At 55.2% G+C, this 27,761-nt stretch overlaps 2 protein-coding genes across 10 annotated transcripts in view; both read right to left on the bottom strand.

Moving 5' to 3' along the window:
• Window positions 1–6: 6 nt before the first annotated feature.
• Kdm6b (lysine demethylase 6B) lies at window positions 7–20,797 on the bottom strand. Of its 9 annotated transcripts, none has more exons than XM_005349781.3 (24): window positions 20,571–20,797; window positions 13,997–14,108; window positions 9,266–9,398; window positions 8,875–9,018; window positions 8,647–8,788; window positions 8,352–8,450; window positions 8,035–8,254; window positions 7,851–7,943; window positions 7,612–7,773; window positions 7,324–7,527; window positions 6,891–7,238; window positions 4,635–6,805; window positions 4,406–4,532; window positions 4,196–4,301; window positions 3,124–3,329; window positions 2,964–3,028; window positions 2,806–2,877; window positions 2,568–2,716; window positions 2,327–2,441; window positions 2,051–2,238; window positions 1,783–1,924; window positions 1,271–1,397; window positions 1,014–1,184; window positions 7–917 (listed from the first exon to the last, which is right to left on the bottom strand). In XM_005349781.3, the coding sequence occupies exons 5-24, from the start codon at window positions 8,781–8,783 to the stop codon at window positions 894–896; spliced, it is 4,926 nt and encodes a 1,641-aa protein (XP_005349838.1). In that variant the 5' UTR covers window positions 8,784–8,788; window positions 8,875–9,018; window positions 9,266–9,398; window positions 13,997–14,108; window positions 20,571–20,797; the 3' UTR covers window positions 7–893. The 9 variants fall into 9 exon arrangements, with proteins under 9 accessions (XP_005349838.1, XP_013202840.1, XP_026636163.1 ...); XM_013347386.2 differs by lacking the exon at window positions 20,571–20,797 and adding an exon at window positions 16,474–16,574; XM_026780362.1 differs by lacking the exon at window positions 20,571–20,797 and adding an exon at window positions 16,104–16,454.
• Window positions 20,798–20,949: 152 nt separating this feature from the next.
• Dnah2 (dynein axonemal heavy chain 2) overlaps window positions 20,950–27,761 on the bottom strand; it is a 131,251-nt gene continuing 124,439 nt past the window's right edge. The window contains exons 80-88 of the mRNA XM_026780620.1: window positions 24,397–24,588; window positions 24,050–24,234; window positions 23,569–23,797; window positions 23,342–23,493; window positions 22,894–23,008; window positions 22,099–22,275; window positions 21,914–21,988; window positions 21,603–21,753; window positions 20,950–21,503 (exon numbers count right to left, since the gene is read on the bottom strand). Coding sequence (XP_026636421.1) covers window positions 21,349–21,503; window positions 21,603–21,753; window positions 21,914–21,988; window positions 22,099–22,275; window positions 22,894–23,008; window positions 23,342–23,493; window positions 23,569–23,797; window positions 24,050–24,234; window positions 24,397–24,588 — 1,431 coding nt within the window. The 3' untranslated portion in view covers window positions 20,950–21,348. The remainder of the gene's footprint in view (window positions 21,504–21,602; window positions 21,754–21,913; window positions 21,989–22,098; window positions 22,276–22,893; window positions 23,009–23,341; window positions 23,494–23,568; window positions 23,798–24,049; window positions 24,235–24,396; window positions 24,589–27,761) is intronic.

Below are 27,761 nucleotides of genomic sequence, written 5' to 3'. Positions count from 1 at the left end.
AAAATACCATTTCAGTTCCCACTTCTTCCCTACAGTACAGGAGTCGCTCACCCTCAGGTGGGGTTGGGGTCGGGTCGGGAGTGGGGGTACTGGTCCAAGAAAGTGCAGGACGTAGGGGAGGGGAGCGGGTTTGAGCACCATGAGAGCCCGGCTGGAGCGGCGGGCGGACGGAGACCGACGGGCCAAGCCCGGACATATATACTGGGGCGCAAGGAGAACCCAGAAGCAGGCCTCCCAAAGAGGCAGGAGGGATGGCTTGAGGGTGCAGGTCGGGTTTTCCCAAAAAAAAAAAAAAATGAATAAATAGAGGTGAGTGGGACTGTTATAAATTAAAAAAACAGAAACAAAAAAGGAACAAAAATACAAACCATAATCAAATGAATAAACAAACATATACAGGGATCACAGCTAGCATTGGGAGTAAAAAAAGGAGGGCCTGGGGGAGGGGTAAAGCCCATAGAAAGAATCTCATTAAAAACCTCGGCTGCCGAATGTCTATGTACACAACGAGCCGCGAACGTCTGCCGGCGGGCGGCGTGCGGGCGGGCGGGCGGCGGGCAGGCTTGAGGGAACCCGTATGTGACCCCCGCCGCCGCCGGAGCCTGGTCCTTGTGTCTGTTGCTAGAAAGGCCAAAGTCGGTGAGGGGAGGCGCTGGTGGGCGAGGGGCTGCCAGCCCCCTCCCCGTCTCCCATTTTTTTTCCTTTTTTTTCCTCGTATTTGTTAAAAAAATTTTTTTTCTTAATAAATTAAGTGAGGGGAGCTGCCAATAAGGGTGGAAGGGCTGGGCCCGACCCCCTTCCCGGCCAGAGGCGGGACCTAGGTCCAGCCCAGGCATGTGCTGGTGGCCCCGCCGCGCCCTGCGTGGGTGGGCGGGCGAGCGGGGCATCCGGCCTCATCGCGACGTACTGGCTGGAGCCTGCGGAAAGAAAGCAAAGCAGCTTCAGTGGTGGCAGTGGCGGGCGGGTGTGGCCCGGCTGCTCCCCCGCCCCTTAGGGAGTCCCGGGGCTCTCACCAGCGTGAAGGCGTCGTAAGCCTGCGCCAGCTCCTCGGTGCGGTACTGCTCTAGCACCACCACGCCCTGTAGGCCTGCGCTGCGACGGCGTGCACAGCCCTCGCAGTGCACCAGGTACGTGTTTCGGCTGCCGTTCTCACTCGTAACGAACAGGATGTTGAACACCTCCACCTGGCCAGGGAAGGGGCTGTCAGCAGGACGGCGGCCTACTGTCGGCACCTTGGGGACCGCGTGGAACCCACGCGCTTTGTACTTACATCGCATTCGTTGCAGTAGTAGGCAGGCTCGTCCTTGACGCGGCCTTGGTAAGCGATTTTCTTACCGGCCCGCACCAAGCTCTCCCGCTGCACCTGGCAGTGCTTCATTGACTGCAAGAGGCAGAACCTGGGGAAGAGCCAAAGGTGGTATCGAGACAAGTCTCCAGGAGAAGATGTGCCAAGGCTGGGGGGAGGGGGGAGAACGGGCTGAGCCCCCAAGACCTTAGCTCTACCAATTTCCCTGGGCAGCCCTCCCTCCCCTTTCACTTCTGAGTTGCTTTTCCTGTCTTGAGTACATCACATTTGACATTTCAAGAGTGTGTGTGTGTGTGTGTGTGTGTGTGCAACAGTAAACAAAGGCTGTGAGATGATAGTAGGGGTTTTGTGGAGCTCCTCAGCACAGTGACTTCTGTGAACACGCTGCAGACGTGGATGAAGACAGGCGAAGAATGAGGAGAACAAGGGTAGGAAAGAAGTCAGGTGGTGGTGGCTGCTAGCCAAACGGGCCTCACTTGATCATCTTGAACAGGTCCGGATCGCTGATTTTGACCGTTCGAGCTACATTCCAGGACACGTGAATCATGGGCACGATGGACTTGACGTTCTTCACCTCGTTCCATTCGTAGCGCTCCAGGGCCAGCTGATACTGATAGGCTGCAGGCCGGAGAAGGTCACTAAGGGTTCTCCACGAGCCCCCCCCCTCCCGTGCCACCTCTCCCCAGCAGGGCCCACTCCCCACACCCTTCACTGTCCCGTGATGACCGGACCCCACCCTCTCACCAGTGAGAGGTCCCACGTTCCAAGCAATGTTGTTGCACCAGCCAGTAGCCTGCACCCAATGCACAGTCCCTGCATTAATCCACACAAGGTCCCCAGGGCGCTGCACGAAGCGGTAAACAGGAATATTGGACGCATAGAGGTCATCCAAGATGGGCCACCAGGAACCAGTCAAGTAGTCCACACCATGCCTGTGGAATGAACAGCCACGGACAGGGTCAGGTGACAGAGCCAAGGACCCGATTGTGGTGGGGTGACTAGCAAGGGGGCGGTGCGCACCGATCGCAGAAGGCGCTGATAGTCTCCCAATAGTGCTCGTGTACTGCGAACCACTCACAGTCCCCGGGGCCAATGTTGATATTGACAGAGCAGAAATTGTTATTCTCTTGGTGGCCTGCAGAGGGAGATAGAACGTCATGGATTGTCTCAGGCAAGCTGGCAGCCACCCTTTGCCCTCATTGGCTACCAGCTAAGCACTGAGTGCGCACTTCCTGCACCGTGCTCAGGGTGAGAAGCACACCTGGCGTTCGGCTGCCAGGGACCTTCATATATAGCTGCACGGTGTTCATGCCCAAGATGGTGTGGCCCACGTGGCTGAGCATGTTGCCTGTGGATGTTACTCGCATGAAGGCAGGCAGCTTCAGCAGCTCCTGTAGCTGGGGCTTCCACCTGGGAACACAAGAATGCCAACATCGTAAGAGGGTATCTCAGCGTTTAGCAGGGTTTTATCCCAGCTTCACTGGTCCAGCCTCACCGACCTCTTGGCATCAGACAGGTCGATGTTAGTGCCAAACTTGATGATATGATGGTTCTTGGGGTCCGGTGCACTGCTGCTGGGGCAAAAACACAGAGGCTGTTGGCAAACCAAGGGAGCAGAAGAGCAAAGCCAGACGGGACGGAAGGACTTCTACTTTACCTGGGAGGGGTCCCCGTGGTGCTGTCTGGTTCCTCCGACTCTTCATCCTCACTCTCCTTCTCCTCCTGCTTGGTCAGAGAGGGGGCAGGTCTGGGTCAGTGACCTGAGGCCCACTCGAGTCAGACCCCAGCACCCGTCACCAATGGGGCATGATCCTCACCTGCAGCGACTCCTGGAAGGAGGATGCCTGGTACTGCGCGTACTTGGCGATGGTGGTGTGTGAGCGGGAGCTCTCGCAGGGCCAGATCTGTCTCGTGCCCGTCAGGTCCCAGTTCTCATCTGAGGGTTGCTGCACTTGGGTGCGGACCTCCACTGTGTGCTCGCCGCTTGCTTCCACCAGGGTCTTGGTGGAGAAAAGGCCTAAGTCTGGAAGGGAGTGTCAAAGGGATGTCCGTCAGGACGGGACACCCAGCTCATCCTTCCCTTCTAACTGGCCAGGCCTCTGAGGAGGTGGACACAGACATGGCAGAACTCAGCACCAAAGAATCGACAAGAATCCCAGCCCCAGGAAACCGTCAAGGCTGCCTTCTGTGGGTCCTTCCCCAGCCCCTTTCTCCAACTTCAGGCTCAGACTCTCAACTAGAAGCCTCAGATGTGCTTATGGCCACATAGTAGGCAATCAGTGAATAGCAAGCGGTCACTGGAACAAGGGAAAGACGTAGCTAAGCCTGAAATGTCCCTCAAATCACTCAGTGAGAGGAGAAATGTAAGGGTAGAAAGGAAACAAGACTGACCCTACGTTTATATAGCTTCCTCTGGTTTAAAATTTTGCACCATAAAAGATTGAAAAAGAAAAAAGCCAAACCAAGTAGTCTATGATCCATTCTTTTCATTTGTTTTGTTTATAGTCTTTGCAGACAGGGTTTTTCTGTGTAGCCCTGGCTGTCCTTGAACTCACAGAGATCCCCCTGCCTCTGTCTCTCAAGTGCTGGCATCAAAGGTGTGTGCCACCACTGCCCGGTTCATTTCATTCCTAATCACTAAGACAATCAGAAGTGACTAATCACTCCTGAGAGCCACCTTCCCGTCCGTGTGTCTACTGGGGACAGAAATGACAGATGAGAAGACCTCAAGGCTGGCTGGCACACCACAGAGCACTTCTCAAACATTGCCTGTACATGACTGAGAATGAGGGTCGCTGTGGAAAGTCTGCAAGCACAGGGGCGGTTCTCAAAGCGTCCACATACCACACATCCTCACGACCTTCTGCATACCCCCCCACCCAAACTCACTGAGCCGAAGTGAGCCAGCCAGGCCCCTGATGACGGTGATGGGGTTGCGAGGGTCTGTACAGAACTGCAGCAGCACTGGCGAGAAGGCGTCCCGTTTGCTCTCCAACTGAGACAACCGGGAGACACTGGGTCAGATCCTTTCCCCAGGCTCTCAGGACCCAATCCAACCCTTCTGGGAAGAGTGGTTCTGGGGGCAGACGGCATACATACATAGATGCTGGGGGTGGGGGGGTTGAGTTTCTCCCGGGGCAGCTTCTCCTCAGTGTTGATCTTCGGTTTCACAGACTGGGCAGGGGAAAGGTAGGATTCTCGAAATTTCCCTTTCACCTTGGCATTCCTGTGAGAAGACCACAGAATAAGATCAGAAACACGGGGTAATGAGCAGGAGCCTATCCCCAGGACAAGTAGGCAGCCTTGGGTATTACAGTCCCCGACTTACTTGCTGGCACGCATGACGTCAGCAGCACAGTGGCTGATAGTGAGGTCTGCCATGCGCAGCCGCCGTTCCTCCACCTCAGAAGCAATAAAGGTCTCCTTGTCACCACTCTCCACCTTGATGAGCCTGATCTTCAATTCCTTGGGGGGCCCCTCGCTAAGTGACCGGAGCTTTAGCATATCTGCCCGGCTCACCCCTGGGGGCCCCGGAGCATCCTCTCGAGTCTTCTTCCCAGGGACGGGGGCTGCTGGGGGTGTTGGCTGAGCAGAGGGTGCAGGAGCAGGTGGGGGCGTTGGAGCTGTGGGTGTCTTGACTTTGGAAGCCCCACCTAAGTCCGGCCGGGCCTTCTCCCGGCCCTGGATTTCTTCGCTCTGCAAGTCCAGGTTCCCCAGCACCCTTCGGCTCTTTTCTTTGGGAGCCTTGGCCTTGGTCTTAGCCCTCCCCTCACGGGGTCGACGACCCACACTGTCCCTACAGGCCCGTCTGTGCCGCCGATGCTCCTTTTGCCGGCGCTTGCCACTACCTGGACCCGCTGCTGCCACTGCCACAGCCACCCCACCACTCTCCTCCTTAGCCTGTGCAGGAGGCAGCAGTGGCTCAGTCCCACTGTCCACTGGCTCTGCTATGTCCACTGGGTCTGCAGGATGGGTGGCACTCCTGCCCACCCGCTCGACAAGGGTCTCACAAGCCCGACTGATCTCTTCTAGCACCTCAGACTCAGAACGAGCAGGGGGCAGCGGCAGAGATGGGGGCAGCTGGGCAGGGGTTGCGGGGCCTGGTGCTGGCTCTTCACCTGCCCTGCGCTCCCGGGCCCAAGGCCCGCCTGAGGTAGAGAACTGAGATGACGAGGAAACAGAGGGCTTGGGGGAGCCCTGGGCGCTAGGGGCCATTGAAGTGGGTGGAGGGGCGGTAGCACCTGATGCAGGACTAGGGGAATACTGAGCGGTGGGCAAGGACCCGGGCCTGGCTGAAACAGCTGCTCCAGTCCCCCGGTAACAGTACTTTTGTCCCTCAAGAACAGAGGCCAATGACTTGAGCAGACTGGCCGGGCTGGCTGGTGGAGGCGGTGGGGGCTGAGACTGGGGAGGTGGAGGAAACTTGGCTAGAGGCGGTGGTGGTGGCAGGGCTGGTGGTGGCTTCTTCTCCTCTTCTTGAATGGTGGTCGTGGTGGTAGTGGTGGTGGTGGTGGCAGTGGTGGCAGCAGCAGTGGTGGTTGGGGCTGTGTCACTGGGAAATGGAGGCTGTAGAGATGCAAAGGGTTCTTTGAGTGGGGGTGGGGGCACCGTGCCTGCCTCCTGTTGCTGCTCCTCCTCCTTTCGGATGGATTCATCCAGCATCTTCATGATGTTAGCCAGCCCATCAGGTAGGATCTTGAACTCAGCTGGCTCTTCAAATTGATCCTCCAGTGGAGTTGGTGGAAAATCAAAGAGCCTCGGGCCTCGGGCAGGCAGCTCTCCAACCCCAGGTGGCACAGGCTGGGGGGCTTTACTCAGAGAGCCTGGGGGTGGCCCCTGCCCCACCTCGGGGGTCTTTGGGAAGGAGACCCTGGGCCGGGGGCTCTCCGAGCGCCTGAAGCTTCCTGAGGTATTTTGGTGGCAGGAGGAGGGAGGGGCTGGAGGGAGGGCAAGAGTCAGTGGTGGAAGAGGTGGGTCCTGGGAGCTCAGTGTTGGGCTAGATGGCCTGGGAAGGGGGTCTATACTTCTGGCCAGATAGGGGGGTGGAGGGAAGGGCGCGGGCCCAGTAGGCCTACTGCTGTGGCGGCTGTTGCTGCTGCTGCTGCTGGTGGTGGTTGGGGGAGCGGGAGGGGTATGCGAATCCTGAGTGCCCACAGAAAAGCGGGGGGTTGGAGGCCCCAAGAAGCCATCACGGTGGGGAAGGGGCAGGGGAGGACGGGGAGGTCCCTCAGCACCAAAGAAGAGCTCCCCTAAGATCTCTCCATCCTCTCGGGCTGAGCGGCAGGCTGAGCCCTTCATCCAAGCAGGGGGTGGTGGAGGGCGTGAGAGGCGAGGACAGGGGGGTGGAGGGGATGATGGGGTCCCAGGTGGTAGGGTTAAGTGGGGAGTGGCAGCAGGCGCTGTCAAAAATGGTTTCCGACTGCTGTGTGCCGAGGGCCCCAGGCGGGCCTGGTGAGGGGAAATGTCCAGCGCAGGAGTTTGGTAATGGTCAGCGCCAGGCTGCGAATAGAGAGGGAGGAGATCAGAGTGCTCTTCTAGCCCCTCAGACACCTCCGCCCACCGTCAGCCCATGACCATCACATACAATGCCTGGGCTCGGCTCCACACCCCGAAGACCAGTGTTGTTACTGCTACTGCTGCTACTGCTGCTGCTGGTGCCGGGGAGGCCAGGGGGCCGGGAAGGGGCGTAAGGCACGCAGGCGGTAGATGCTGCTGGTGAAACGCTGGAGTCCATCCGCGACCTCTGAACTCTGCTCTCTCTAAGGTCACTTCCGGGGGGACGGGTGGCAGGCAGGCAGCCATGGCTCTCTGCTCCTGGGGGTCGGGGACCTGGACCAAGGGGTGTGGCTGGGAGCAGCCGGTGGCTGGGCGGATGAGCAGTATAGGCAGGAGCAGGGTATGAATATGGGTGAGGCAGCGAGTGCCGCTGCTCCTATGGGAGATAAACACGGTCACAAAGTGAGGAGGGGGAAAGACAGAACTTACAGAAGGTAAAAGGTGACGGTTAAGGGGCTCACCTGGCGCTCTGGGGGTGCCGAGCCCTTGCGCTCCGGGCCCCAAGCATCTCCATGCAAGGTGTTCCACAGCCCTGGCTTAGTCAGCTGAAATGGAGGGCTAACAGCCAGGCCAGGCAGCGGTGGTGGAGGTGGGGGTGGAGGAGGGGGTGGTGGGGGTGGTGGTAATGGTGGTGGAGGGAGTGGCAGACCCGGGGGAAGGCCAGCCTAGAAGAGAAAGAACAGAGTGTGAAAATCCTACTCCTTGCCCGGTCCATGCACCCCCTCTCCTGCTGACCCGCTGACAATCACCTGTTCAGAGCTGCAGCCTCTCCTCCGCTTGCCTCCAGGGCTGAGGCCCTCCTCTCCTGAAGGGCCAGAGAGTGCTGCTGGAGGCATAGGCTGTACCACTGGGGGTTCAGCAGATCGTTTCACAGGAGGACCCCCTCGCTTAGCGCCATAGTTCCGTTTGTGCTGCAAACAGAGAGATGCTGGCATGGGCCCCAGCCTCCCTCAACTCCCTTCCCCGATTCACTGAGCTTCCGCCTCACCTCAAGGTGCAGCAAATTCCACACTTGCTCCAGCGGGGGCAGGACCTTGGCTCGGTGCTGACAGGAACCAGCATGAAAGTTCCAGAGCTGGGCCTGGGGCGGGAGCAAAGGGCCAATTAAGATAGATTAGAGACACTGAGCCAGACGGCGCAATCTCAGCCACCTGTGTCCCGCCTCGTCCCACCTGCTGCAAACGGCCAATTCGGGGCCCCAGCTCAGCAAAGCTTCCTCCATATCGAAGGGCCCTGTGGTAGCAGCATACAGCCTCCTCACTGTCATGCTCTGACTCATACAGTTGTCCAAGCTGTTCCCACAACCCGGGCTGGGCTGGCTCCCGGACCAGTGCCTGTACACAGCCATGCAGAGATTCCAGCTTCCCGTGGAGGGGTCTAGGGGAAGGTGTCCTACAGAGCAGAGGCATTGGGAGTGATCAGGCTTTGGGGAACATTTCAAGGTCCCAGTTTTACCTCCAATCCTAGGACTTCTGAACCCCCCACTTACCCAGGAGCATAATAGGGTTTGTTTGGGTGCCCGGAGTTACTGCCATGTGACGGGGGTAAAGGAGCAGGGAGTGGGGGCTGCCCGATGCTGGCAGAGCACCTGTAAAGAGAAAAGATCCGTTATGTATTGCCAGAAGGAATGCTGCTCCCTAGAAAGGAGACATTAACAAGACTAAGAGCAGGTGAGGCTGGTGTCTGGGCCCACAAAATAATAGGAACTCACGGCGAGTGGTGGAAATGAATAGAGAAACAGGAAAAGAAATGCCTGGAGAGGGGACTCAGGGCCCAAATCTCACCTGCCTCCAGGCAGCCATGAGCTTCGAGGAGGAGGATGGGGTGGGCAGGAGCTCCAAGCCCCAGCACAGCTCAAGCCCCCAAGGGCAAAGGCTTCCCGTGCAGAGCGGGCCCCTGGAGGGTCCACTGCCCGATGCATCCAGCCTAAGTCAGGGACAAGAGATCATGCTGTAACGGGGGATAAAACATAGCTGTACGCTCAGCTAAACCAGCCCCAATCTTTCCCTTACCAGGTCAGCAGTGGCCCCAGGAGCCCTGGAGACGGGGCACGCCCCCCTGCCCCAGCTCTCTGGCACGATGGTCCCGCTCCAATTGCTCTTAACAAGAGTGCCCACTGTTTCCAGGTGGCAGTCTCTGGCCTTCCACAACCAATTCTATAGAGAGAAGAAAAGTACACTGATCTTGCCAGTACAGTCAGGGCCCAAGCCTGGTCTGAACTGTCAGAGCAGGAAGACTCAGGGCAAGGAGCCGGGCAGACACCGGCATAAGGAGCCCCTAGAAGTCCGCAAGTGGAGTAACGGAAATATGGGACAAGTAGTGGGGAGGGAGTCAGCAATAGGTACAATCCAGCCGCTGGACTAAGTGACAGGCTTTCAATCCTGAGCCACTAAGGCGACCTACCGCGCGGCTGATAACCCAGCCTCCGTGGGAGCGTCCTCTCACAGCTTCAAACGCTTCAGAGACTTAGCCAATCACAAGACTTCTCTCTCCCCAGAAAGCCAATCATCACCCTTGTCTCCGCCTCAGTAACAGCCTAGCAGGAACCAATAGGAGCGAGGTTAGCCGAGCACTCCACGGCCTCCGGAGGAGGGCGGCAAGGCCGGTCAGACGAGCTCGCTCTAGGGTGACCCCGACGTGACCCCAAAGATACCACCTAGGGTCCACATCTCGGATCCAGAAACCCGTGGCCGACAGGGCAGTAACCTCAAGTTGGCTAAGACCCATGATAGTGAGGATGGGAAATCACTCACTAGCCGACCTGAGGGCAAGCCTCACACATCCACCCAACTGGCAATGGTCCCCGCCAGCCTGTTCAAGTCGTCCTCTGTCTATCCACCCAAGGACGGACAGCAGAGCAATACAAATCGCAGACAAAGGCATCGCTCCCCCTCCTCACGTCACATCACCCAGCGACAGACTCTCCACTCGATCACCCCGGTACAACTGCTTAGTTCTAGCAATCACAGCGAATCCAGCCCCCAGGTCCGCCAGCACCTCTATGGGAATGCTCCACCTCCAGCGCCCGACCCAGTCCTAAATCACGGTCAAGTCCCCAGGCTCATACCAAGTTCCTCCAGCTCCTCCACTTTCCCTGGCTGAGTCTTCAACACCGGTCGGCCCCCCTAAGCCAGTCCCCCACAAGCCCTCCAACTTCTGGGAAGCTGCGCACCCGTGGAGTGGCCCTTCTCGCGTGGCTCCTCTATCCTCTATGCCCCTTCCCTGCCGGGGCCACGCGGTTCCCCACGGCCCACGTGGCCCCCACCCCCCCCAAGGGAGGGGGGATTTCGGGGGTTGCCCGTGACGTGGCCACTTGCGCAGCGGAAGCTGTGTGTGTAAGGGGGGGGTCCTTTGGGAGGGTGAGGAGGGCGGGGCCCAACAGGCAGTGACATCACCCCTGTCCCACTCTCACCGCCTACTCCCTTAAAGAACCCAGAACCCGTTTCACTTCCTCCTTCACGCCACCCCCCCTTTACTCCTTCCCGTCGAAGCTGACTGGACCCAAACGGACACAGTTCTCTTCTGTCCTAGGCACGCTCCCTTTAGTCCCAGCTTTCCCTTCTCGACTCTCAGAGCCCAGAGCTGCTTCCCTGCGCATACCCCAGGTCCCCGCAGGTAGGAAGCCGGCTCCGCTCCCGGGATCGGTCCATTGAGAGTCTAGAGTACAAAGAGCGGCGAGAGGCGAGTGTCGAGTACAAAGCCGCGGGGGCGGGGCCAGCGCTCCAGCTGGAGAAAGCGCCGGGCAGGAAGCCGGGGGAGAGCGCGCGGCGAGGGGTTGGGGGCGGCTGGAAAGTTCGCCTTGGCCGAGAAGTCTGCACTCTGGGGAAATTTCCACCCAGCCCACAAAGGCAGAAGGGGTTCTGGCGAAAACAGTCTTCCCTCCCGCTGGGGCAAGGTCATCTGTGCGTGAAAATGTTTGGAGCCCACTGATTCCCGCAGGCTACTGGTGGGAGACTGCGCTCCGCGGACTCCTCAGTTCACGCGGAGCTCCGGCCAGAACTCTCCTGAGCTGCAGTCTGTCAGTTGCCAAGCCCTGGAACACGTACAACGCTAATGTGGTCAAGTGCAGCCCAAACTGAGGGGACCGAAGGACCAGACGTGGACAAACGGCCGCACGGGGTACCAGATGTCAGAGAAGCTGACACCCTACTAAGGAAGTGGTGCCCAGAACGCTGCTAGTTGCCAGGAAATGCAGCTTCCCCTTCTGCGATGATGACACTTCCCCTCTGCCACTTCCCCTTTCCCACGGGGAACTGACTCAGCTTTCCCTAAACTACCGAGTTCCGTCCCTCCAGCCCTCTTGATCTTCAACCTTTATCCACAACCTCCCACGAAGACACCATGGACTACAGAAGAGCGCTCCAGGACAAAACTTCCTGTACCCTAAGCATACTCGCCAACCACCACGGATCTGTGTCCCCCACCAGGGACTCAGGCGCCTGACTTCCCATCCGCCCCACGAACAAAGCCTTTCTCAAGGTCTGAATCAGGCTTGGGGTGGGGGAGAGTGAGTCACTCAGAAAACCATCCCCTGTTCCCACTGACTCAGCCCCCCGCCTCCCTCAGCTCACACAGACACACAGTCAGAGGCAGACACAACTCCTCAGCCCACACACTGCTCGCCACCGGTCCCGCGGAATTTCCCCTCTGTCTCCCTCAAAACGGCCCCACCCCGCGCTGGGCAGCCACCACACTCACACCTGTTCTTCAGTCGCCGCGGCCGCGCCGGCTGGCTCGCCGTCCACTCTCACCTACACTCTCGCTTTGAGGCACGAATGGCCCTTCCCGACTCCCAGTGCTCGTACTAACCAAGGGGAGGGGGCAACCAGGGACAAGCACAAAGACAGACACCCACAGACTCCTCGCAGACAGACAGAAGGTAGATGCACACGCCCAGGGCCAGGCTGGGAGGCCGACACACTTCTGAGGCTGACAATCCAGCCTCCCCAACCCGACCTACAGCCCCAAAAGCCGGCCACCCGGAAAGGGTTAATTCCACTTGGACCTAAACCACGCCCTCTCCATCCGGGCACTCCCGGTAAAGCCAAGCTCCGCCTCCTGCATCCGGGATCTGGACTCTAGGACTTTAACCGACCCCCTCCCCCTTAAGTCCCAGGAGAGAACCACTCCATCAATCACACCCACTTAACTCTCTCTGGGCTTGGGGCAGAAGAGCCCCTCCGCGCAGCTCCCGGAACGCGGGGTATAAGAGGGACGCTTGGCACAAGGCCCGCGGTCCGCAAGCAGACACTGGACGGCCAAAGACACCAGACCCCGCAGACCGGTTTTTCCTGAGCATGCATTTAGCCGGCACGCACCGGCTCGAAGGTGGGGCGGATCCAGGACCGACCCCCGCGGGTCCTATTCCTTTGCGATCTTCTTTCGGCATGACGGAAGCTATGAAGTTACCGGCTCGCTTCTCACCTGAGAGAGCCGGGGGGAGAGGGAGGGCCGCGGGCTGAGGCTCCGCAGTGACTCAGCCACCCGGGCAGGCCGCCCGCCCGGGATTCCCTTCCCCAGCCTTCCCCCGCCGCCGGCCCCTCCCCGCCCCATCGACAAGTGACAGTGGCCCCGGCGCGCTGGCCCGCTATGTGTCACTGCGGGCGTTGTGTCTGCCTCTGACTGGGCGCTGTGTTCACCAGTCAGTCTAACAGGGCCGGCTGTGTGTGGGTCTCGGTGTCTGTGTGCACCTGCATATCTGCTTATCTTGTCTCCCTCGGTGCCTGTGTCTGGCGCGTTCCTGTCATTATCCCTGTCTACTTGACTCCGCGAGGCTGTCTCTGTCTGTGTGTCTGGTTGGCTCCAGTCTCAGTCTTTTGTCTGGGTCTGCCTCTGCATTACTGTGGTGATCACGTGTGTCTGTGCACATGCCCTTCTGTGTTTGCCTTCACGTTCTCGAACAGAGCCAGGCTCTCTTAACTCCCCTGAATTGTGACTTCCTACTGGGTCAGTGATCCTAATGTTTAGTCAATTATTTGGGACTCTGTCTGCCTTCAAGTTCAGTCCCATTCTTCAGCGTCTTCATTCTATCTTCCCAGCTTTCTGCAGCAACCATGATGGAAACTGCTAGCATTTATTAAATGGTAGGCACTGTGTGAAACCTTTTACATGCATCTTTTAACTCTTGCCCAAAACCTGGCATAGGAAGTACTTGATTACCCTATGTTGCAAATGAGGTAACTAACTCAAACAAGACCATTCTGCAAATGTGAGGACAGCTGGGCTTCTTCCAGGACTACCATTTCTACACTGCCCCTGACCTGCTCTCCCTCAATTTTATCCTTGCAGGCTGCCTCCTAGCTCAGCCTTCCACTGTTACTATCCCAAATGTCTCATATCCTCTAGAGAAGGTGTGGGCAGGAGGCTCTGGGGCTTCTTGGCAGTGAAGCAGTCCATTTAGTTACAACATCCATTCAACACAAGTCTAGCAAGGCACCAATGTGCAAACCATCATGCTAAAGCGGAGAGGTAGGAAAAAATAGTCCTATTCAAGAAACTCAATGAGGAATGGGGAAGAGCAACACAGAACCCGAGAACTCAAGTTTCCAGCCTAGAGAACATTCCTTCCTCCTCAGGGAGGGAGCTGCAGAAGGTCTGGGGAAAGCAGAAGAGTTAGCTGTGCAAAGCAAATCCACAGCCGGTTATGGTGAGGATGGGCTGGAGATCAGAGAGGTGACATTCGAAGATGGCCATGACAAACACGAGCTAGCTGTATGGCAGTGATCCCCAACATCTCCCCGCATCAATTCCCAAGCACTTTTTATAAGCGTAACGATTCCCTCCTATGGAAGCAAAGCCTTCCCCTTCACAAGAAGAAATTTCACTGGGCTGTATCACATCTACTTTCAGCCTGCAAACCCTGGCTTTCTTCAGTTAGCAAATGAGTTGTAGCACTCGGAGTGTGGGATAAGAGGTTTCCAGGTAGTTGAGAGGCTGGTGAAGTACAGGAATAAACCATTCATAGGAGAAAGAGGGGCGCGCCAACCCGGAGGGCTGAACCATTCAAGCATGGCATGTTGGGGGAGGCTCATAGTTGGACGGGACCATTCTGATGAGTGGGCACGAACCAAATCATAGCATGCAGTGAAGAGTGGGACCTGGGGGAAGGAGGTGACACTCCGCAGCCAAGCTTACCAGATGGAGTTTGAAGTATCCAGTCTCATTGGAACAACCACCCTGGCAATGGGGAGCAGCAGAAGCCGTGGTGTGGGGAGTGCTATGGGACTGGCATGGTGCCTGGGGGAATCTAAAAGAGAAGATTTCAGTTAGAGGTGCAGTCTCCCACAATGGAGGAGTTCCCTTGTGTTCCTTGCCCCCTCACTGAGGAGAAACCTGGCTCTAGAGGTCAGATGAGATGAGAAAATCAGTTTCCATGGCAACCTGGAAAAAAGCCATTCTCCTACCTTCCCCCTCAAGAAGCAGCCTGGTTCAGGTGGTAAAGGGGACATGCTGTGGCACCTGAGGAAGTCTACATTGGACACCAATCCATGATCCTCTCCTGGCTGGACCCAGAGTAGGCACAGTAACAGCCAAGCCAGCCTTAGTTCTGGCCCCAGGGCATGTGGACCCTAGGCCTTGAGTTCTGCTCCCTCCAACCCAGGAGTTCCTCCCCAACCTTAACTAGACACCAGGTAGTCAACCCCACCCTTTGGACTCTGACCCTTCCCGTTCCCTTAGGCTGGTATGGGCAGGTCCTGGCAAGTGGCACAGGTGGCCAGACAAGATGAACGGGCCCAACAGGGAGGAGCCTTCTTTGCAACAACTGACTCTGGGCTTGATCCGGGAAGTGGCCTCTGCAGCAAGCTCCCTCCATGTCACCTCCAAGGCCATATCCTGTTTCCCCATCACCTCCTTCCTCTGAGTGGCCCAAGGAGGTGATAGGGGCCCACTCCCTTCCCTCCCAATCTTTGATACAAGGAGCTAGGTCTATTAATACAAGTCAATGGCCAAGAATGAGGTGTTGATACAGGGGTGAGACCTCCGACAACCCTCACCTCAGACTCACTCCTCAGGAACCTATGTTTTCCATCCTCCTGGCCCTAGGACCCCCACACGTGGGCTGTCTGCCTGGCCTCTCCATTTCCTGGCCTTCCAGGCCCCAACTTTCCCCCTGCCCCAGAGACTTAGGTTTCTGGCCCCCAGCCTCCATGATGCAATGTACCGCAAGCTTTCTTAGCCGCTGATGACACTGCCCCCGGGGAGGTGTTATTTCTGACCTCAGCAAGGCCCTTAAGGGGCAGTGGTCAGCTGCAGGCTTGAGAAAGTCAGATTGCCAAGGTCTTTCTTTCTGCTGGAGAAAAATGCTAGAGGCTGCAACCCTTCAGGACAGGGAGGCAAATTCAGGACTAAGCGCCTTCCCCAGCAGTTGACAGCATTTGTGGAGGTGGGGTGTCTTAGAAAGGGTCTAGTCTAGTGGGGAGAAGGGAGGCCTCAGGCCAGCCAAGAGGAGTGAGGGGCAGTTAAGGGGGTCAGAAGGGTGCGTGCCGGGTATCTGGACACCAGAGTGGGGGAGGGCCGACAGCCATTTAAAGGGCCAACATCAGAACTTTAATCCCTTACCAGCCTTGGCCCCAAGCAGCAGGCTGTAATTCATCTGTCCAACAGCTGGGGTGGGGGTGGGGGGCATGTGGATGAGGAGGAGGGGCTGGGGCCTTCTTGTGCAGATAACCAAACAACAAAAGGGGAAGCTGAAGGGCCAGCCCCCAAGTGCTCAGGTCACCCTGCTGGCCTGCAGATCTGCCAGTGGCCCCCACCTGGTGGCCCTCAGATTCCTGGTCATGGAGTCAAAGGAGAGAGCCCAGACTCGGCACCCTCAGGACAGGCTGTCAACCACTTCTTGTGCCTTTCCAGCCACAGCCGCTGTACTGCCGACCTGCAGGCCCAACACCAGACAGCCTCAAATGCCCTGCTCACCAGCCGAGCCTCTGTAGACACAGCCTGCCAGCTCCCCTCCTGCCAGCACAGAGTGGCAGTGGCCACACCAAGGCTGTCCCTTTAAATCATTACCACCCCTGACGGTGTGGACAAACCAAGGGCCCTGCCCCCCAAGCAGGCAGCTTGCCACCTCCCCACCCCACCCCCAGTCCCCAGAAATGTAAGGGCCATTTAAAGGGACATCAGAGAGGCAGCCAGGTCTTTAACGAACCCCTACCCCCTCCTCACACACACTCCCAGCCCGTCTCCAGCAACACACAGCCCCCTGCCTCTCCAGAGGGCACCCCAAATTCCGGTTTTCTCTCACCCTAGAGACTGCTACAAGGAGAAAGGGGCAAAGGAGGCTTCGGGGAGCCATTAAAAGATAAGGACTCCCTCCTCCCTTGGAGCCCCTGGAGACAGGTCGGAAGAAGCCAGCCTGAGAAACAGTGAGACAGAACCCCAAAAGGTGCCTCGGGCAGAACAGGGGAGCACACACTATGGGGTGGGGGGAAGGGAGTCAGGCTGCACGAGACAGAGGGTGACGGAGCCAGCAGGCGACAAGCCCAACTCGGGGGGAATGGAACAAGGAGGCTGGGGGAAAAGCAAGGCCAGGGGAATGGGGGAGACGGAAAGGGTCGACCGGGAGGGTGTAGGAGAAAATAAGACAGGGGGAGGGGGAGCCAGGCTGGGGTTACCTGCTGGGTGTCTGTCCCCCGGCGGAGCCCCCAGAGTCCGGGTAGGGAGGGGGGAAGCAGCAGGGGGGGAATGGGGGCTGGGGGGGCGGGGGAGACGGTCCCTCCTCTGCCTCCTGGGCCTGCCCCGACGCTTGCAGCCTCTGCCTCCCTCCCTCCTCCTCCCCGTCCCTGAGTCCCGGAGTCAAACAAAGAACTGTAGCAGGCTCTCCCCAACCCCCTCCCTCCCTCCTCCTCCTCCTCGTCCTCCTCCTCCTCCTCCTCCACCTCCTCCTCCTCCCCTCCCTCCCCACCAGCAGGCTCCCTCCTCCTCCCTTCCGGTCTCTTCCTTTAACTACCCGCTCCCCTAGCCTCCCCCCACTAGTCTCTCTCCACCCACCCCAACCTTTTACACACCCCTTTAGCTTAATCATGTCCCCGCTAGGGAAACTGTGGAGTCCCTTTGCAAAATGAAAGGCTCAAGAGAGCGACGAGGGAGGGAACCAGAGTATCGCTTGAAAATCATAAGCCACAACATAATTATCTTAACAGCCAAAGAAATCATCTTAGCTATTTTTTTAGGAGGGGAAAAATAAACCTAAAGAAAGCAATGCAAATCTGACTAAAGCCCACGTTAAATAAGGTAAAGTAGTCGATGCTAATTCCTGACACACACACACCACAAACACACCAGTTAGCAAAAGTCTCCACTCTTCTCTTCCCAGTCCATAGTGACGGCTACTTTAGAACAGAACCACCCACTATAATAACTAACACCATTTAATAATGCCTATTTTATGCCAACCACTGTGCTAACGCTTTGCATAAATTACTTCATTACCCCCTCCCATCAGCTAAAAGGTAGGTATTGATATTTAAATGTCCAAGATTAAGGATTGGAGGCTCAGAGAGGCTATGACCTTTCCAAGTCCCAATCCTGCAGAGCTGGGTTAGAATCCCGGTTTGAGTTGACAGTCCAAGTTCTAAGGCGTATAAAAGGAGACACTAATGCCCAATTTAACAGAAGGGCAACCACAGATATCATTGAGTTCCTCTCTCAAAAGTGGGCAATGGTAGAAGCTGATCCACCTACCTACAAAGATAAAGACCTTGGCTTTTGAGCCTAACACTGTGTCCTCAGTTTGGTGAGAGGAGGTGGAGTGGCTGTGAGGGATGAGTTGGTGTGTATACCCCACGTACTGCTCTTCTCGCAGGGGCAGCTGTCTTGCAACTACACCCACTTCAGCTCAAGATGGGAAAGGGGCAACAGGACACTAAGCCATGCAGCAGGTGGGAAAGTAAAAAGATTTCTAGGAGACTCTTGCCAGGGCGCCAGCGGGGGTGGGGAGGGAAAGGAGATTGAAGAGGAAGTTTTTCTTCGGCAAGCTAGAAAAAAATGACCCAGAATTCTCTCAACCCAGCAAAGGAGCAAAGTCTTTTAAGCCACACCACACCCGCGCCCCTCCCCCTCACAAAACTCCAGGCCAGGGTTTCCCACCTGCAGGACGCTAATGCCAAGGGAAAGGAAAGGGGAAAGAGATGGCACGGGAATGGAACGGGACTCCGGGCTGAGGTGGGAGGGAGTGGAAAGGGGAGGAGATCGCATTGCCTGGCAACCGTCCCGGGGCACGTGCACTGGTGACATCATCCCAGGCCACCTCTAACACAGCCCTTTGACTCCTAGCAGGGCGAAGAAGCCGCTAGCTGGCTGTTTCCTGGGAAATAGGAATTCTGGAAACCCCAAAAAAGAGACGAAGGAGGGAACCCAGGCGTCCTGCCTTTATCTGTATTAACCCCAGCAGAACTAATCCTAGGGAATCCGGCCAGTCGCCTGCCTCCTCCTGTCAGCCTCCAGCCTTGACCTCCCAACCCACATTTCTGACTGTCCCGACACGCCCCTTCGAGATACTGTGTCTTCTTTCTTCTGGGCTTGATCCCTGGTCAGGGGCGGGAGACTAGGGACAGGGCACCCGAGGGACTCCGTCTGCTATCTGCGGGATCCCCTGTGCCCCAGCTGGCCGCCAGCCGTAATCTGTCTGGGTCCCCCAACTCTCCCGCCCCTCCCGTGCTGTTCTAGGGCGGAGTCTGTGGAGTTGAAATCAGGACACGCCGTAAGGAAGAGTTATATAACCCTCTGGAGAAGCCGAGAAGGACGAGTGGAGCCGGGGACAGACAGTCCGAAAGGAGCCAAGGGAGGTGCAAAAATCACTAGAGAGAGCTCGAAGGAAACGTTAGGGAAGGGGAGGGAAAGGGTTGGTATGCATATCAAAAAACAGGAATTTACAAGAAGAAAAAAATGGGCATGACGACGACCCCCTGGCCAAGTCACCTGGACCACCAGGGGCTTCTTACACTGTCCTGCCGGCTCACTACACTAACCGCAGCTAGGCCTGGGCGGGTGAAGCCTCGGGAATGGGTGCTTGTACCCACTCCTTTTCTTTTGTGGAAACAATTTAAGCTAGAGCTCGGGAAAGCCGCGACTGAGCCTAGGGGGCCCGGAAACCACAGCTCCGCCTGCCCACCTGGGAACTTTGGGGCGCCAGCTGGGGAGGGCGATTGGGAACACAGGTAGCCATCCTTCCCACCAGAGACTGACATAAACAGTCGACACCCGGCTAAAGAGCGCAAATCCACCCAGACGTCTGGGCCCGCAGGGGTTGAGAAACGCAGCCCTGGACTAGTTTGCAAACTCAAGACTGAAGACCCAAGGCAAGCGGGGGGGGGGGGGGACCGATTCGCTGCGCAGGCGCAAGAGACTGCCTAGGCGCGTGCAGTGGAAGAGGGCGTACTGGGAGCGAGGCGTGTGGGAGTGCACGTGCAGATCCTGGGTAGCCACCGCCTCCCCCCTTCCACCTCCTCCCTCTCCCTCTTTCAGGCTCTCGATAGTGCCAGCTCCCCATTGGTCACTAGAGCCCTGACGTAGCGACATCCGCTACAGCGGATTGGACAGTAGAGGGAGAGTTTGGGAATCTGGCGGGGGACGCTGGTTGGCCTGTTACTCCGGCAACTGAGCAAACAACCCAGGCAAGCGACCGAGATCCGACCAGAGCTAGCTTCTGGGTCCTGCCTTACTCCTGACGATTACGGAGTCACTTCTATAGCATCTCAGCTCCTTGCTTCTCTTTCTTTCTCTCGGGATTCTCATCCCCGGGAACTAGGTGTTCTGTCTTCGACCTTCCCCACACTCCAGCCCCCACCCCAAGACACGGCCACCAGCCACAAAAGGCCGGAACGAATCTGTAGCTCAGGAAAGAACCCGCGTGCCCCTTCACCACTGTTTATTCTAGGCCAAAAAGCTTAGACTGAGATTCTAGCCCTGTCCCCAGCTTCTGCCCTTTACCCATACGCTTACGATTTCCTGGAACAGAGGTGGGGGTGGGTGCCAGACGGATGACAGGAAATCAAACGAGAACCTCAGCCCGCCTTCCTTACACGCTGTGGGTCATGGCTACATCCTCCCCCCACCCCCACCCGCAAGCCTGGTGGGCGTCTCATCTTCGCCATCTCGCGGCTACGTGGGAAAGGTTCAGTATGGAGAAAGGGCCAAAGCCCAGAGAAGGCTAGGGGGACTGAAGACGGAAAAGTGGTATTGCGCCAGGGACTAGGGGAACGAACCAGGCGAGGCCTAGCACAGAAGGTATGGTGGAGTTGGGTGAGCTGGGGAAAGCTACCGCTCCTAATGGGATGCTGAAGGTTGAAAACACACATCTCACCAGCGGAAAGAGCTGGAAGGAGCCTTCAAGTAGCCCCGTGACTGGAGGCTCATTATGCCTGACCGCATATGATCTCCATGGGCCATCGCCTAACCTAGACCTAACTGCAAACTGCCCTGTAGTCTTGTTCCTCAAGATCGTTGAGCCCCGCCCTAGTGTAAGTCCCCATCCCAAAGGGACTGGGAGTACTTTCAGGCCCTCTTGACCTTTGGAACCAAGACCAGTTTTCCGCTACCTTTGCCTTTTTTCACTTCTGGGGACCTGGATGTCCTGCGCCCCAACATTGCCATTGCTTTTTCCAAGACCCAAATGCTCATCCCTAGCCAGATCCCTCCAGAGTCTGACGTTCAGCCCCCTTGCACGGAGATGGCTTTCCTCTTTCCAAAAGCCCCCGCGGCTCCCCATTACCTTATTTTGAGGGTCCCAGATATTCAGGATCCGCTAGGCCTCCCGGGGGTCGAGCGGGCCCCCCCTCTCCCAGACAGGGACTGGGGGGGCCGCTCCACCCCGTGGCGCAGTTTGATTTTCCAACACAAACACCCGCACCTGCCCCCCCTTCCCCAACCCCGCCCCCGAGTCGTGGTCCCGCCCCTTTGCGCTGAAGTCCCTCTTCTGCTCCGCCCTGCCCTCAGTCCTGCGCTCCTCATCTCTGGTGTCAGGCGATGATTCCGAGTCATGATTGCAAGGCTTCGGGTGCAATGTATACAGCTCATCCCGAATCCTTACTTGACAAATCTCTATTCCATTTGGATCCCGCGCCCTTCCAAAGCAAGCTCCACCCCGCCTGCTCAAGCCCTTCCTCCGAGATTTAGTCACACCCCCTATAGGCCGAGTAGTTAAGGCCACGCCTCCCTCCTGCTAGAGGCCCCCCACTTCCCTCTTTTCAGTTCTTGCTGTAGCAGCTCCTTCCCACGAGTAAATCCCAGCCTCCCTCCTCGGATTTCCTCCACCCCAACACACACTAAATCACCACCATTCCATTGAGAGACTTGGAGCTTGGGTTTGCACGTGTTTTACTGTGCTGAACTCCAATACAAGTGTTCCACCTTTACGGCTAGCACCACTAGGTACCTTCAGGGCGCCATTGTATACTGGATTCAGCTAAGACAAAGTCTGAGATCCAGTTTTAGGACAAAGTCTTAAGGCTCCCGACCCTCTCAAGCAGGAAAAAAGGAGGGGGTGCTCATCAGTTGTCCAGGCTCATCAGTAGAGCAGTGCCCCTCTTAATCCAGTGGTCAGATGTCATGGCTCCAGATCGGAGATCGATGCCTATGACAAAGGAGGCCCGATCTGCGCTGCCTGCACGATTGGGATAGTAATAGCAGGGACAGGAATACATGCCTAGGGGAAATGAAAAGACAGTCAGACTCTGGAGCCTGGAAGATGGAAGTGGGTGCATTAGACGAGTGGACAAGGGATGGGGAGGGGGCAGTTTCCCACCCTTGGCACTTTTCTTGCGGCTTTCTGCTGGACGGAAGTGGATCGTGGGCATGAGGCAGACCAGCTGCATGGGCTCTGCCTCTACTAAACAAGAGTTCTTTCGGTCCCAGCCAGCACCCTCCAGGTACAAACCCCGAACCCAGACACCGTCCTGGGGAGAGATGGAGACAGATTTGGGGGAAATCTAGACCCTAAGTTATCAGTACTTCTAATCTAACTCCTCTCTCCACCCTTCTCTTCCCAGGTTTTCTTCCCTTATCCTCCTCCACCTGACCTTTTGCTCCAAAGCCCAAACTCATCATAACGCCCACCTTGGGTGGATATACCAGGTTGCTGTCATCCACAGTGGAAACTATAAACTCCCAAGAGAGGCAGTCCACTGAAATCTGTGGGGTGAAGGTGGCAATGAGGGAGGGCCCCCCAAGGAGAACAAACCCTCCTCCTCCTCCTTGTTCCTAGCCTCCCTCCTGGAGATCCCCTCATACACACTGCTCACATTGTTTTGACGAGCTGAGGACTGCAGAACAGCAGTAAGGAAGCCAGTGGGGAAAGTGAAGCCAGACAGCCAGAAGATCACAGGAGGGCGGGCGCGACTGGCCCACAGCTCAAACTGCTCCACACGCACAGCCAGGTCCCGGGTCCAAGAAGCCAAAGGCTTTTGTGAGGGATACGCCTGAGAGAGGAGGCAGTACATGGGCTTGCCCATCCCATGATGCTTTCACACCCTCATTAAGAGCACCCAGGGGCAGCTATGAGACAATTGTGTGGCACCCGCCTCTGCTGACAGCAAAGGTTAACTCCCAGGAGAAAAGTATACAATTAATAAAACTCATTAATAACAATGATATCACTACAGATTATCCTTTACCCAAAATGCATGGGGCCAGAAGGGTTTCCGATTACTCAGGGTGTTTTGGGGCGTGTGGAATATTTGCATAGACCACTGGGTGAGGATTCCTAGTCCAAAATTTGATAACTGAAACCTTTTGAACATCATGTTTGCCACTCAGAGCGTTTCAGAGCTCAGTGTTTGGATGAGGCGCTTTCTTTGCAATAACCAGGTACTTGCTGAGTACCGCGCACAACACTGGGGGAGGGTCTTTGAAATAGAAGTTAGTGTGAACACATCTGTGAGTTAATAAGTTCTGCAGTCTGTTAGTGAATGGCAGTGCTAGACTTCAACAACTTGAACCTGTCTAGATGGAACCCTGGGCTCTCTGAAGGCCGCTATGTGCACCCTGAGAATGAAGTGCCGAGGTCAAGGTTAGGATTGACAGTGGTGGGAGCTTGCCTTTCCCCAGAGCGGAGGAACATGGGCATCAAAGATGCAATTGAAAATCTCTTCCAGGCTTGTTGACATGACAATGAGGCCCTGGATGCCCTTCTCTAAGTCTGTCAGGGAGAACCTGGATGGATGAAGTGGGCAGAGAATTAAAGAAGGCTGGTCAGGGAGAACCATCCTACCCACGCGCCTTTCTCCTTCCCCTCCCATATTCTTTTTATTGTTGTTGTTTTATTTTTTTGTTTGGTTTTTTTGTTTGTTTGTTTGTTTTGCTTTTTTCGAGACAGGGTCTCTCTCTGTGGTTTTGGAGCCTGTCCTGGAACTCGCTCTGTAGACCAGGGTGGCCTCGAACTAACAGAGATCCACCTGCCTCTGCCTCCCAAGTGCTGGGATCAAAAGTATGCGCCACCACCGCCGGGCTTCCCTCCCATGTTCTACAGTGTTCCTTCCATCTTACAAGATGGTCCTCATCAGTTTGTTGTATCTCTGGATCTCCTGCAGGAGGACCACATTGAGTGGGGAGGGGTCAAGAGCCAGCAACTTGCGGGTCCCCTCATAGTCAATCATCTCAGGGATCTTCTGCATCACGTCAGCAGCTAGCTCGAGGACCTAGGGAGGCAGAAGCTTGAGCTGGCCTGCCCTTCCTCAGCATATTTCCTCCCATAGGACGAACTCTGCTCCTACCTTCTCCTCTCGGCTCTGGCCGCCAATCCTGGTGGGTGTGATCTGAGGTTGCAGGGAAAGCAGAGTCTCAAAGAGGGTCCGGGCCTCAGTGATCTGGGAGGCCACATCAGCATTGGGATGCTGGCCAAAGGCCTCAGGGGGGTCCATGCTGGGTAGCAAGCTGATATATTCTTTGTAGGAGGCCAAACTCCCATCCTTCGGGATGAAATAAGTGTCCAGTACGGACAACCTGGGCAGCCACAGCACAATGTTACCACATTGCAGGACCTGAAGGGCGTCCACGCCAAGCCCGATCCCCCAGTCTCAATACTTTCCCATTTGTCTAACTCATGACCCTTCTCTTCCTCCCAATTCCACAATTTCTGTCTTCTCCCAGCCTCCTAGTCTCTATACACACATACACCACACACACATACCATACACACACACAAACCACCCAATCCTGACCCCTCGTGTTTATATCCTTTTACCCCTTCCTCACCGGTAGGAGGGAGTCGTTAGACTCTGGTCACAGAAATAGTCATTGATATAAGTGGTGAGCAGGCGCCGGTCCCAGTCATCTGTGACATGGCCACCATAGTTGACGCCGGCGATGAGGTATTTGAGTGCATCCCAGGGTGTCTCCTCGTACTCATCCAGATAGAGGCTCAGCAGGTTCTCTGACACCTGTGTGTGATCCCATCCCAAGCCCCATATAGTTATGGCAAGAAGTCCTCCGATGGGGCTGTAACATCAGCTTTCTGGCAGCCAGTATTCCCACAAAAGAGCCATGGGTCAAGAAGTATGAGAAGAAAGGGCTGTCATGGGAGATCCCTGGTTAGCACAAACCTCGAAGTCAGAGTCGTTGAAGCCATAGATGATATTCCAGCCAAGCTGCAAGAACTTTTTGCGTTCAAGTAATATAGAGTGGAAGAAGCAGAGAGCAAACAGCAGCTTCTTATACTTGGCAGGCTTGGAGCAGCGAGTAAACTGTGGCTCGGTCATCAGCTGATACAGCCGTGTCATGTTGGCCTTCAGACCCTGCGGACAGGGTAGTACAGGCTGATGCCACTAGCAGCATCGTGGGCAGTTGTGGAGGAGGCCTTGCACAAAGGCCCTGACTCAAGGAGGGATGAAAGCCTCTAGAGTACTAGCCTCTGATCTGCATGCCAAGATAGGCACTTCTTCACAGGGTGGGCACCTTTGAGACCTACTGTGTATGCTACTGGTAATCCCGCCCTCTCCCTCACACCATTTATTCATTTGGGGGAATAGTCCTGGATATTGAACCTTGGGCTTTAATGTGTGAAGCAATAACTCTGCCGCTGGGCTATGTCCGAAGCACTCCCTCCCCGTCTCTGGAGACAAGTTCTCAGGGTATAGCTCTGGATGGCCTGGAATTCCTGTGTAGATTAGGTGACCTGGAACTCAAAGGATTACAGATAGGGGCCACAGCCTGGCCTCCATGGTTGATTCTCTCAATCATGATGTCCCTGAGGAATGAGCCAATTCACTGCAAGAGCCAGAAAATATGGCTAAAGACAGAAGGTGTGCACCTACAATATGTGTTCACTGGTATTTGTTTTGTTTTATTTCAATGCTGGGGATTGAACCGCAAAGCCTTGTTCAAGCCAGGAAAATATTCTACCACTGAGCTATACTCTCAATCCGCTGCAACTGAGAATTTTTTTTTAAATGTATGGAATTGTGGGAGACCAAAGTAAGAGGATCATAACTTTGAAGCCAGCCTGGGCTACTCGGCAAAAGGAGAGAAGACAAACCGGAAACCATGTTACAGGAAAAATTAGCATCTGGACTGTATGGAGCGGATGTCAAGTATACCACATTAAGTGGAAAAAGAAATCGTATGGTATGATTGTATTTGTGACACAAAATTGTGTGTTAAAATTAGAAAGAAAATTACAAACAATATTCATATAATGGCTCTGGGTCTGGAGAGAAGGGGCAAGATTAAGAAAACACACTTAAGAGAAATGTTTCCAAAAAGGCTAATGTTCTGCTGTCTCTCTATTTCCATCTCTATATCTATCTAAGCAAACATAGAGATATAGAGATATAGTATACGTTTAAAATCAGAATCACTTCTGGAAGTTTTATTTATGGTTGGGCAGTGGTGTTGTACACCTTTAATCCCAACACCTGGGAGGCAGAGGCAAGCAGATCTCTTTGAGTTCGAGGTCAGCCTGGTCTACAGCGTGAATTCTAGGACAGGCTCCAAAGCTACAGAGAAACCCTGTCTCAAAAAACCAAAACAAAAAAAAAATATTTATTTTATATGTGAATGTTTTGCCTGCGTGTATATGTGTGCTCCACATGCATGCCTGGTGCCTGTGGAGGTCAGAAGTGGTGTTAGATCTCCTGGCACTGGAGTTAGGATGGTTGTGATCCACCTTGTAGGCAATGGGAACTGAACCCAAGTCCTCTGCAAGAACAACAAATGCCGAGTCATCCCTCCACCCCCTAGTTTCACTTCTTATTATTTTATTTATTTATTGGTTTTTTGAAACAGGGTTTCTCTGTAGCTTTGGAGCCTGACCTGGAAGCTAGCTCTTGTAGACCAGGCCAGGCTGGCCTCAAACTCACAGAGATACACCTGCCTCTGCCTCCTAAGGGCTGGGATTGAAGACATGTGCCACCACCACCCAGCTGTTTTTTTTAAATTCATTTTTATTTTGTTTTTTAAGACAGCCTTTTCTGGGCTGCAGACATACACACAGACAGACTATTGTATACATAATAAATAAATAAATAAATAAATAAATAAATAAATAAATAAATAAAAAGACAGAGTCTTTTAATTAATTAATTAATTTGGTTTTGTTGAGACAGGGTTTCTCTGTGTAGACTGGATGTCCTGGAACTCCATCTATAGACCAGGCTGTCCCCAAACTCAAAAGATTCACCTGCCTCTGCCTCCAGAGTGCTAGGATTTAAGGTGTGAACCACCTCTGCCGGCTAAGACAGAGTCATCTTCTGTAATTTAGACTGACCTTGAATTTACAGAAATTCTTTTGTCTGTTTCCTAAGTGCTAGGATTACAGGTGAGGTATTGGTAGTCCATGCCTATAATCCCAGCACTGGCAAATGGAGGCAGGAAGATCAAGACCAGAAATTCAAGGTCATTCTCAGAGACCTGGGTGTCTGAAGTGTGGATGTCAGAAGACAATTTACGCGAGTTGATTTTCTCCGCCCACCACTCTGGTCCAGGGGATTACATTTAGATGGGCAGGTTTGGCAGCAGATGCCTTTCCCACTGAGCCATCTCACGTGTCAGGAAATCCTGCTCTAACAAATAAACCTTGAACTATTCTCGCTGGGTTCAGCAGATGGCGGGGAGGACCTGCATCTGCAGCATGGAGGGCTTCTTTAAACCTCTCATAGGCTGAGCCGCTGACACTGACCCAAGAAATGAGTTTTCAGAGAAAAGGTCTGAAGAGATGGTTCAGTGGGTAAACTGATGACCCGAGTTCAATACTAGAACCCACACAGTGGGAGTTAAAAACTGGACGCTGGCACTGTCATTATCTTTGTTTGTTTGTTTTTCAGGATAGGTTTCTTAGTCTAACAGCCCTGGCTGTCCTGGAACTCCTCTGTAGACCAGGCTGGCCTCCAAATCACAGAGATCCACCTGCCTCTGTCTCCCAAGTGCTGGGATTAAGGTGTGCACTACCACCTGGCTGACCCTCTCTTATTTTAAAACCAAAAGTCAACTTTATATTTCTTCCCTTGGGCTAGGGGTGGAATCCAAGGCCTCGTGGACGCTAGGCAACTGTTTTAACAGTAAACACATTTAAAAAAAAAAAAAAAGTGTTGCCAGAGGCAAAGGTGGGATGAGAATCTAATGAATGAGGAAAAAGCCAGCATCCTTGTTTTAGGGATGTAGGATTCATGATGCTGGTACCCCAGGAAGGAAGGCTTCATCATCTCATGGCAGTTAAGCTCTGTACTGAGGTCAGTACTGTAGCCAGCGATGGGGGCTGATACAGTAGCCAAGGATGGGGGCTGATACTATAGCCAGGGATGGGGACTGATACAGTAGCCAAGGATGAGGGCTGATGCAGTAGCCAGGGATGAGGGCTGATATAATAGCCAGGGATAGGGGCTGGTACTGTAGCCAGGGATGGGGGCTGATACAGTAGCCAGGGATAGGGGCTGATGCAGTAGCCAGGGATGGGGGCTGATACTATAGCCAG

Source organism: Microtus ochrogaster, chromosome 7, assembly GCF_000317375.1.
Source record: "Microtus ochrogaster isolate Prairie Vole_2 chromosome 7, MicOch1.0, whole genome shotgun sequence".
Taxonomy (NCBI): Eukaryota; Metazoa; Chordata; class Mammalia; order Rodentia; family Cricetidae; genus Microtus; species Microtus ochrogaster.
This window is presented reverse-complemented; position numbering and strand designations above follow the sequence as displayed.

Bases quoted from the DNA above. Each gene is read 5' to 3' on its own strand.
- Kdm6b (XM_005349781.3), bottom strand. From the start codon at position 8,783: ATGCATCGGGCAGTGGACCCTCCAGGGGCCCGCTCTGCACGGGAAGCC. The intron at 3,330-4,195 runs GTGAGTTTGGGT...ACTCCCTTCCAG, and splicing joins GGCTGGCTCACTTCGGCTCA to ACTTAGGCCTTTTCTCCACC. The intron at 1,925-2,050 runs GTGAGAGGGTGG...TCCGGCCTGCAG, and splicing joins GAACGTGGGACCTCTCACTG to CCTATCAGTATCAGCTGGCC.